Source organism: Lactuca serriola, chromosome 6, assembly GCF_051521515.1.
Source record: "Lactuca serriola cultivar US96UC23 chromosome 6, Lser_US96UC23_V15, whole genome shotgun sequence".
Taxonomy (NCBI): Eukaryota; Viridiplantae; Streptophyta; class Magnoliopsida; order Asterales; family Asteraceae; genus Lactuca; species Lactuca serriola.
Genome location: NC_136413.1, coordinates 164,704,025 through 164,715,219, shown reverse-complemented (window position 1 = coordinate 164,715,219; position 11,195 = coordinate 164,704,025). Strand labels below are relative to the sequence as shown.

Genomic DNA, 11,195 nt, shown 5'->3' with positions numbered 1-11,195 from the left:
CTGGTTTTTTTTTCGGTATGTACCAATGTTTCTTAAGAGCTCCAAAAGTCCGCTCGACATCCTTCCTGACTCTTTCTTGAATTTTCCCGTCTAAAATCATGTGGACACGCAAATGATTTAACAAACACAACATACTCAGGATAGATCTTATCAACAAGATAATAACCATACTTATATGGCGTTCTACGCACTTGAAAAGAAAAATCTGGTGCAGATCCGTTGTATATTTTGTTAAATATAGGTGAACGATTAAGAACGTTGATGTCGTTAATTGAATTGGGAGAACAAAAAAAAGCATGTCAAATCCATAGATTCTGTGATGCCACAGCTTCAAGTATGATCGTTGGGTGACTGTGATCACCTCCGGTAAATAACCATGGTGTGAGATAGGACAATTTTCCCATGCCCAATGGAGACAATCTAAAACTTATATCATTCCATGAAATCCATGTACGCTAGCATGATGAGCTTGTAATTGTAAGAAGTTATTACGTGTAGGCTTACAAAAATATTTTGGACCATAAAACTCAATCACAGTTTTGCAAAAAAAATGGAGACTATCTCGTACGGTCATAACGGACATCCTAAAACTCTCGTCCAACGCATCAAGCGTGATGCCATATGTTAATTGACGAAATTCGGTTGTATATTTTTATAAACGAGTGAAATCGGGTACACCTCTAGCATCGAGACATCGTACGGTCCTAACGGACATCCTAAAACTCTTGTCCAAACGCACCCAAGACCGCATAGGGGTTGATGTTTCCCTACCTGTGTTGCATTGAGTATGGCTGAACCGAATGCCACTCCCTCAGTTCTTATAAGACTACTCCCTCGGGTCTTATAAGACTATAAACCATATTTATCATTATTTATAAAAGATTAAACCTAAACAATTAAGCCGAAAGATACAAATTTCATATCCATCAATTTGACTGCTTTGAGACTTTGACTAATTATCATATTATCTTCTTCAAATCTCTCTCTCTCTCTCTCTCTCTCTCTCTCTCTCTCTCTCCCTTCCTGTGATTTCTCTCTCTATAACAAACACACTTATTATAAGAAAAGCTGCCAAAGCCTTAAAATCGTGACGCTTCACATTGTTAACATTTTGCTACATATCCACTGGAACTGTTCCGTTTCTGATGTTCAAGTATTTCAAAGTTCACATGTTTATCCTTAACGGATTTCATTTATGAACACCCACACTTCATAATCATTCTGTTTCACTTTCTATTAGTTTATAGAGAAGAGATACGATTTACAAGGTAGGTTTTATTTGACTTCGAGTTTTCTGAGATGGGTGTTGGATGGTTGTCTATGGCGGCGGCGGCGGTTGTAGTGACGGTGCTGCTAGTAGGCGGTGTAAATGGTTTTCCGGCGGAGGATCTGGTGGTGAAATTGCCCGGACAACCAGATGTTAGTTTCAGACAGTATGCTGGGTATGTAGACGTGGATGTGAAGGCTGGGAGGAGTTTGTTCTATTACTTCGTTGAAGCCGACAAGGATGCTGATCGTAAACCCCTCACTCTTTGGCTCAATGGAGGTCTGTAATCTGTTCCCCTCTCTCATTTCAATATTCGATTTGATATCTCGATTCAAAACTATATCATGTGGTATTTGAATGTGGTTATGTGGATCGAAATCATCATTTTGAATGGAATTATAGTGATTCAAGTAGTAAATAAGCTTATAAACCACATAAATGTAAGAACAGTTAACCTATTCATAGTTCAATCAACTAATCTCAAAGTCCCAACAATCGATTTCACCAATTAAGCTATTTCAAAGAACCATATCGTCACTTAGATTCAAATGGAAACAAGAATTTTTGAATTTTAGTGCAGAAAAAGGGGGAGAAAGCAGGACATGCAGGTGGGGTGTTGTTAAAGCGGATGTAAAGCATGGGAGACATTTCGAGTTCCCTTTTTACAAAACTGTACTTTAAGCAACAACATGCTCTTCTCATAACTTTTCCTTTTTTTGTTGTTCCTTGTAAAGTTAATATTTTTTTGGCACAAATACTAATTTTTTTCACATAGGTAGTGTAAAAATAACAATATTAAACTTTTATATATTTTAACATATTCTATAATCTAACAAGTTGGGTTTCATTCACATTCCTCTATGAATTGAAATCTTGCGTGAGATTGTGGATTAGAAAAAGAAGGATCATTTAAGGTTTTCTTGATTTTGATGTATAAGTAGTTGGGGGCAGTGTGTAATTAATTCCAAGAGTTGGGTTCAAAATTGAAAATGGTTCTTCGGGATTTGCAAACGTGAATGGTTTTTCTTCCTTCTTTAGAAATTAGAACTATATATTATTTTATTAAATGGGATAAATAAATAATAAAGTACATAAAAAAATTTTGAATTTTATATGTAGGCCCAGGTTGCTCATCTATGGGTGGAGGAGCCTTCACCGAGTTGGGTCCATTTTTTCCACAAGGTAATGGCCGGGGCCTACGCATAAATAAAAAATCATGGAATAAAGGTGAGTAATATTTTATTTTTAATTAAATTATTTGTAATTCTCATCTTCATAATGTGTAATATTTTCTATATATTTCTTGTTATCAATTAGCATCAAATTTATTATTCGTGGAGTCTCCAGCGGGGGTAGGATGGTCATACTCGAACACATCCTCAGATTACACAACAGGCGATGCCAACACGGGTAATTAGCAAAAGACATTTTTACCCTTCAATATTATCTTTCCCTTTTGGTATCTAATAAAATATTATTTTATGAATAAACAGCAAGGGATATGCATACATTCTTGATGTATTGGTACAAAAAGTTTCCATCTTTCAGATCACGAGATTTATACCTAACAGGCGAAAGTTATGCAGGTACGTTTCTCGAAAAAAAAAAGGATTTTTTTATTTTTATTTTTATTTGTGTGTCATCTTTTTGACCCAAATAGTTGACTAGTTTTATAAAGATAAGTGTTAATGATGATGTTACATTACATGTAGGCCATTACATACCACAACTGGCTATTGCCCTTTTGGACCATAATGCCCATTCTACTGGTTTCAAGTTCAAAATCAAAGGAGTCGCTGTAAGATTTCATTTATTTATATTAAATACAATAACATACGTTGAGTGGCAAATTAGTAATTACCGAACTTTTTTTTTGTATCAGATTGGTAACCCGCTTCTTAAACTTGATCGCGATGTGCCAGCTGTATACGAGTATTACTGGTCACATGGGATGATATCAGATGAGATTGGTCTTACTATTATGAATGGATGCAGTTTTGAAGATTACACGTTTGCTTCACCTCACAATGAATCTGTTGCATGTAACAATGCCCTTTCTCAAGCAAATAGCGTAATTGGTGATTATATTAATAATTATGATGTCATTCTTGATGTTTGCTATCCATCACTAGTAGAACAAGAACTTCGTTTGAAGAAAACGGTAACTTTGCAACATTTTTGTATATTTTTCTCTCAACAATTTGTAGTACACTCTGTATCAGACACATTAATATGTTTGATATAAAGATTGCATCAGGCACAAATGATATTTGTGCCTGATACATTGTTGTGCCTATACTGTGTATCAGGCACAACAAAGTATGTATCAGACACAATGTACATTATGTCTGATACAAAATTTGGAACCTGTTGATGAATTTATGTACCTTTTTTTTTTTTGTTGAAAAGGTGACGAAGATGAGTTTTGGAGTTGATGTGTGCATGAGCCTTGAAAGACGATTCTATTTTAACCTTCCAGAGGTTCAACAGGCTCTCCATGCTAATCGAACCAAGTTGCCCTACTCCTGGAGTATGTGCAGTGGGTAAGTATTTTTTTAATGCTGATGTGGCTTTTTTATTTTTAATTTAATGTTTAATATATTGAACTTGATATAAAATGTTCTCATTTTGATAGAGTTCTAAATTACAACGACAATGATGGAAACATCAACATTCTCCCTTTGCTTAAAAGAATCATCCAAAACAAAATCCCCGTTTGGATTTTCAGGTACATTTTTGTGCTCAACAAGAAAACACATAGAAAATATGTTTTTATTTAATTCAGATTTAACAATAAAAAAAGAGTCTCGTCTTTTTACAAATTTGTCCATATTTACTTTTTGTTTTCCCATTTCCCAAAGTATTTTGTCATATTCTAAAAAATAAATAAATAAATAACGGTTTTAAAATGTAGTGGGGATCAAGATTCTGTAGTTCCATTGCTTGGATCAAGAACACTTGTACGTGAATTAGCTCACGAATTAGAATTCCCGATTACTGTTCCATACGGAGTGTGGTTCCATAAAGGCCAGGTACTTTCATTAGTCAACTGTTTGTTTCGGTTTAGTTTGACTTTTCTAATTAGTTTGACCAAGACAAAAAGTCAAAATGTGTTGTAGGCTGGAGGTTGGGTGACTGAATATGGAAAGCTACTTACATTTGCAACAGTGAGAGGTGCGGCTCATATGGTGCCATATGCACAACCGTCACGTGCTCTGCATTTGTTTAGTTCATTTATTCGTGGTTCAAGACTCCCCAACAACACACGTCCTTCTATTGAGGACTAAAAAAACACTAGATTAAATTTTAGATTTTTAAGTTATGTTTTTCTGGATTATTCATGTGGCCGAAGGCAAGAAAAAATTTGACTCGGGTAATTTTCGTAATGTAAGAACAAAAAAGGAGTTGAGTTATATATCACAAGCCATTGTGGTTAAATTGAACAATTGAACTCTTAGGTTTATGTTTTAGTTTTCAGAAAATCCACCGGTACCTAATGTTATGTTGTTTGAATGGTTTTAATTGGTTTTATGATTAAGCCTTTGTTTGATGCATATAAAGTAATTTATTTTTTTGAACGTATTGCAATTTGGTGTTTGGTGACACCTTTACTTTTCTTTATTTCTATTTTCATCCGATCCAAACACATAATCAAATCCAAACATAGAACTAATTAAACTGAATTTTACATCATCAAATACAATCATATAATCTAATCCAAACACACACACATACACAAACACACACAACAAAGGTAAATATGTCATTTTACAACAAGTATGTATAATACTGCAATATCAAAATTACATTTGCCTTTTTTTACCTTTGGACAAAAATGCATATGCTGATTGAGAAACACATACACATATATATTAAAGAATATACAAATCATTCCAATTAAAAGTAGTTTTTACAGCAAGAATATACTGAACATATATACTTTTTTTACCTTTGGATTGTTTGTCAAAAACTCACTAATAAGCCATTGATACATATACTGAACACATAAACTATAATCAGATGTAAGGAATTAATCAGTAAATCAAAAAAAATTGCTAACCTTATGAAGCTGTTATTCGAATGTGATGCTGCAAAGTCCAGATTTCACGAAATTATGATAACAACTGAATAAGATTATACTTATATATAATTTTGAACAACGATTTTGGAAATGATATGAAGAAATTAATATTGTGATTCATATCATACTATTTTGAATTCTTTGATTTCAAATTCTATAATTATGAAAGGTATATACAAATTAGTTGATTTTAAAAAGGAAGGAATCATATTTATGTTTTGACAATTATGTTTACGTTTATTTCACTTCAATACATTCCAATTAAAATTTTCAGTTGCCATTAATAAGTTTTCAACTTCCAAACGTAGTCAGCTTAATTTAATTAATATTAATTTTATTTTATTTTATGATGACATCATCAAAATGATCCGATGGTTGAAATTAATCAAGAAAACACAATGAATGACCATGATTGTTGAAGGTGATGTTATCAAGTTTCTCTTTTAATATATAGACACTAAACCCTTATGGAAGCTACTATATTTTTACTTTTCTTTATTTATTTTTTCATCCAATCCAAACACATAATCCAATCCAAACACATAATCCAATCCAATTAACACATAACCAATTAAACTAAATTTTACTTAATCCAATCCAAACACACACACGCATAGAGAGAGAGAGAGAGAGAGAGAGAGAGAGAGAGAGAGAGAGAATAGAAAATCCGTTTATCAAAAACCCATTAATATGCTATTGATATATATATATATATATATATATATATATATATATATATATATTGAACACATAAACTATAATCAGAAGTAAGAAATTAATAAGTAAATAAAAAAAAATGCTAACCGTATGAAGCTGATATTCGAACGTGATGCTGTAAAGTCCAAATTTCATGAAATTGTGATAACAACTGAATGAGAATATATATTTAACATAATTTTGAACAATGATTTTGGAAAGGATATGAATAAATAAATATTGTGATTCATATCACACTATTTTGAATTCTTTGATTTCAAATTCTATAATTATGAAAGGTATATACAAATTACTTGATTTTAAAAAGGAAGGAACCATATTTATGTTTTGATAATTATACTGACATTTATTTCACCTGTATAGATTCCAATTAAAAATTCTAGTCACCATTAATAAGTTTTCAACTTTCCAAACTTAGTCAACTTAATTTAGTTAATATTAATTTTATTTTATTTTATATGACATCATCAAAATGATCCAATGATTGAAATTAATCAAGAAAATACAATGAATGGTCCTGATTGTTGAAGATTATGTCATCAAGTTTCTCTTTTAATATATATAAAGATGTGAAATACACGAGATCAATAAAAACAAAAGGTTAGATCTTTTTTTTTTTAAAAAAAAAAATTATTGTGCAATATATGTATACATTTATATGATTTATATGTTTTTAATACGTCCTCCATATTTAACGCGAGTTATAATCTAGTTTAAAACCACAAATACTAAATGAGTGTGTACGGTGAAAATACATAATCATTTGTTTTGATTTGATGAGTAATGATTAAAGTAAAGAGAATGTTGAAATACATTTTTATATTTTTAATAAAATATAAGAATCAAAATCTAAAATCTTTGATTCTCTAAATGATGAATTTTTATAAATAAAAATTTTCTTTAATTTTTCAATTAAATACAAAATTTAGTTGATTTTTTATCCTAAATTATGAAAATTCTTTTGAATTCAATAGAGTAAACACAAAATTAAAGAGTGAGATTTTCAGATGAACAAGTTGTTAACATCAAGATCTTACTTAAAATCGTTTTTCATTTTACAAAATCTTGATCATAAAATCGAATCGCAATCGTATGCAATCGTAAGATCATATATAATGGACAATTTTTTCATAACAATTGTAATTATGTATGCAATTATATATCTCAGTTATGACTTAGTTTTATTTAGTTATAAAAATATCATAGTCCAACTTTTTGACAGGAAATAAAACCAATTATGATATTCTAAAACATGACGTATGAACCAAGATATATTATTGTAAAAACACTTAATAATTATTTCGGTTGTAACTTAAAGGCCCAAATAAATTTTACTGGCCCAAAGACTATTTAACCTACCAGCTCTTCTATTTATCTGTTTTTAAAACTCGTCTTCATTAAACCACATAAAGAGCATTGAAAACAACAAACGAAGAGATACACAACAAATATTTGTTTCACTATTTTTCTGTCTTTTTACGATTCTACCCTGGATCCTATCTAAAAACGAGTTATTGCATACGTGGGATCGTAATTCACACCTCTTTTACTTTTGATATTTCCCCAAGAATCACCTACCAAACGTAGTTGGTTTCACCAGATTTATAGACTTTACAATTTACATACACATCATCACGTTCAAGCATTTTCATATCAATGGCGACCACCACTGAAATTACCAAAACGCCCTCCTCTCCCCCTCAAATATTTCTTCCTTCGAAACTTTTTTGTTACTCAACCAATGATTCACTGCAACCACAATTGACAACAAGGTAAGATCTTCTATTAATGATCACTTCTTGTGCAGAATCTCTTGGGTGGGTTTAACTTCAAAGTTCAGTTTCTAGGGTTTCTTTCAAGTTTCAAGTGCTCATTCTTCGTTATTGATCAGATTGCTTGGATTTGGTTAAAGGTTTGATGCGATTTTGTTTACTACCATTTTTTAGGTTATTCTAAGAATTGAAATTTGGGGAAAATCAAATGCTTAATAGAGTCTATTCAGCTTCCCCTGGATATTTTAGGTCTTCTGTGAATTGGGCACATTGTAAAAGATCTCGTTTTAGGTCGATCAACAGATTCAATGTGATTAGCTCTTGTTTATTTATAGTGTTAGCTATAACTTGTGTTTATATATACTTGTATGAAGCTGTTCCATCACCTGTAATTCTTGAAAAAAACACGATCAACGATTTACAAGAATCAAACGGTATTTGTGATCTGTATGATGGAACTTGGGTTGTTGATGAAACTTACCCTTTATATAATGCATCCGAGTGTCCTTTTGCTGAGACAAGTTTTAATTGTTTAGCAAATGGTCGAAGAGATAAAGGGTACCTCAAATGGAAATGGAAGCCCAAAAATTGTGATATTCCTAGGTTTAATGTAGGGGTAATTTTGGAAAAACTTCGTGGGAAACGAATTGTGTTTGTTGGTGATTCTTTGAGTAGGACTCAATGGGAGTCTATGATATGCTTGCTCATGAATGGCGTGGAAGATAAAAAAAGTGTTTATGAAGTCAATGGGAACAAGATAAGTAAAAAAATTAGGTATTTGAGTGTTCGATTTCATTCTTTTAATTTCACAATCGAATTCTATCGATCTGTTTTTCTTGTGAAAATTGGATCAGTCCCAAAACGTTCACCAAAAAGGGTTCGATCCACAATTAAACTTGATGAGTTGGATGGAATTAGCTCAAAATGGATCGATTCAGACATTTTAGTGTTCAATACAGGCCATTGGTGGAATCGTGCAAAACTTTTTGAAATGTAAGTCGTTCTTCTCTGCTTATTTTTTTTCATTTAGCATGATTTCTTGCATTTAGGTCTAATAATTTGGATTTTTTGAACAGGGGTTGTTATTTTAAAGTTGGGGGAAGGTTGAAACTTGGAATGTCAACAATGTCAGCATATACAACAGCATTGAACACTTGGGCTTCATGGGTCGAAAATATGGTGGATACGGATAGGACCCGTGTGTTCTTTAGGACTTTTGAAGGCAGCCATTGGAGGTATGTTATCTTATTTCAAGAAAGTAGAATAGTTTAAATATAAACATATGGAAAAAGTGTGCATTTTGACTTTTAATATCTACTAAAGTTTTTTTTTTTTATTTTTCTTATGTATCAGCGGGCAAAATGGTCACACATGTGAAGTTACGGAAAAGCCCTTGTATAGAAGTAACATGGAATACAGAAATAATTTTTCGGATATTATAAAAAGTGTGGTGAATAATATGTCGGTTCCTGTAACTACAATGTACGTGACACCCATGGGATCGTTTCGTAGTGATGCACATGTTGGTACTTGGAGTGATAATCCAACGGTTCCTGATTGTAGCCATTGGTGTCTACCTGGAGTCCCTGATGCATGGAATCAAATCCTTTTTTCATATCTATGAAACTACAACATGCTCACTTGACTCTGACTATTATAACAAATTTAATTAATTTGTTGTTGTGCAATGCTCACATTTAATAATTGGTTTCTCAGATTTTTACATACATTACGTGTTTTACCACAAGTTTGATTAGTGTGATGTATTCTGATTTTCTTTCATGTATTGTATTTGCATTTCTTTAAAACTTTTAACAGATTTAAAGTAGTAATTCACTAATTCCCAAATCAAGTGTTAGATTCTAAACAAAAATGCAAGTCATATCAAGGCCATGGTCCGTAAAACTATCTAGAAGCTGTAGATTTATATGAGTGTTCGGCAAAAATGAAACTTTTGAAACATGTATAACTATATAAAAATACTTATCTAAAACATGTCATTGATTTTAATGAGTTTGGTAATTTTAATCTTAGCATTTTTCCTGGAATTTTGCATGTAAAGGAATTGAAAACAATGGCCAACCGCTAATCTCTCTCCATCGTTCTTCATATCATCTCTCTTATATCTCCCTATACAATTTTCTGGATGTTTGTACAAGTCCCTCCTTAATCCCACCATCTGTAATTAAGGCCACCATCTTCTCAGCCCTAGCAACACCACTTCTGCCGTGTCTGATAAACGTATTTCTTTCAAGTTACCATCCTCCACCACAACAAAGAACAAACCCTAATTAACAACAACCCTTCATGATTTTTTTCATGCCTCGAACCTACATTTGTGGGGTTCGAGTTGTATGAAAAAAATCAAGAAAAACAAAACGTAATTATTAAGAGCAGTGGGATTAGAAGTCGTATATATATATAATATATAGGGCAAAAGAATTAATTAATGGATTCTCGTCCATTGGACATCACGGTGATCTCCGCCAGTGGCCTGGATAATTTTTTATTAGTCTTCAAGATGAAAGTTTACGTCGTTGTCTCGTTGATAAATGGCAAATCCGTCATTGAAAAAAAGACCCATATGTCTAACGGCCGGAACCCTAGGTGGAACCACCGGATTAAGTTCCCCGTCGAGGAGTCAGCCATCCAGACCAGCACCCTCCTGTTTGTCCTCCGGCAACACCGCATGCTTGGTGACAAAGACATTGGCGAGGTGTCCATCCCTGTCCGTGAACTCCTTGAGACAAACTCCGGCTATGGATCCACCGAACATGAAGTCGACTACCAGGTTCAGTCCACGAGAGGAAAATGTAAAGGTACGTTCACCTTTTCACACGAATTTAGAGAGAAGGTGCTTCCGGTTAGAGCAGACGGCGGTTCTCATCCAGTACCGGTTCCAGGCACTGCATACATGGTAAATCAACAAGGGATGCCTGCTTATCCCCAGCAACCATACTCAACAACTCCTCCAGGATATGTAAACTACCCATGCGGCCCAGCGCCGCCCCAGTATGGTGGCACGTGGTACCCACCTCCGGGCACAACACCGCCAGGGACGTATCCATATCCTCCTCCCCCACAGATGGGTTATAATCAACATTTGCAGCAAGGACCGTAATCAATTAATGGACTAGATTAGTGGCAGGCAGTGGTGGCGGGGGTTGATTGAAGGACATATGGAAACTGAAAGCAATGACGATTTTAAGGCTTTGATAATTCATTTTTCTTGGTCTGAAACATGGATTACTATGCATTTTGGGGGTGTTTCTTCTCTATTTTGTCCACATCAAAAGGATTAGCATCTAATGAAGAAGATCATCTTACCGAAGACCACAATGTTATAGCAGTATTGAAA

The 11,195-nt window shown here is 33.2% G+C and overlaps 3 protein-coding genes across 3 annotated transcripts; all 3 read left to right on the top strand.

Annotated features, from left to right (window-relative positions):
• The first annotated feature begins 1,048 nt into the window (after window positions 1–1,048).
• Window positions 1,049–4,713, top strand: LOC145057289 (serine carboxypeptidase-like 42). The gene is made up of 10 exons (XM_079005079.1): window positions 1,049–1,546; window positions 2,387–2,494; window positions 2,585–2,677; window positions 2,761–2,853; window positions 2,980–3,065; window positions 3,150–3,428; window positions 3,677–3,810; window positions 3,903–3,995; window positions 4,182–4,299; window positions 4,387–4,713. The coding sequence occupies exons 1-10, from the start codon at window positions 1,300–1,302 to the stop codon at window positions 4,552–4,554; spliced, it is 1,419 nt and encodes a 472-aa protein (XP_078861205.1). The 5' UTR covers window positions 1,049–1,299; the 3' UTR covers window positions 4,555–4,713.
• Window positions 4,714–7,486: 2,773 nt separating this feature from the next.
• On the top strand, window positions 7,487–9,619 carry TBL7 (TRICHOME BIREFRINGENCE-LIKE 7). The gene is made up of 3 exons (XM_079005078.1): window positions 7,487–8,830; window positions 8,914–9,072; window positions 9,191–9,619. Exons 1-3 carry the CDS (start codon window positions 8,046–8,048, stop codon window positions 9,459–9,461), a joined length of 1,215 nt encoding a protein of 404 aa, XP_078861204.1. The 5' UTR covers window positions 7,487–8,045; the 3' UTR covers window positions 9,462–9,619.
• Window positions 9,620–10,286: 667 nt separating this feature from the next.
• Window positions 10,287–10,958, top strand: LOC145060365 (protein SRC2 homolog). The gene has a single exon (XM_079008047.1). It carries the CDS (start codon window positions 10,287–10,289, stop codon window positions 10,956–10,958), a length of 672 nt encoding a protein of 223 aa, XP_078864173.1.
• Window positions 10,959–11,195: the final 237 nt, after the last annotated feature.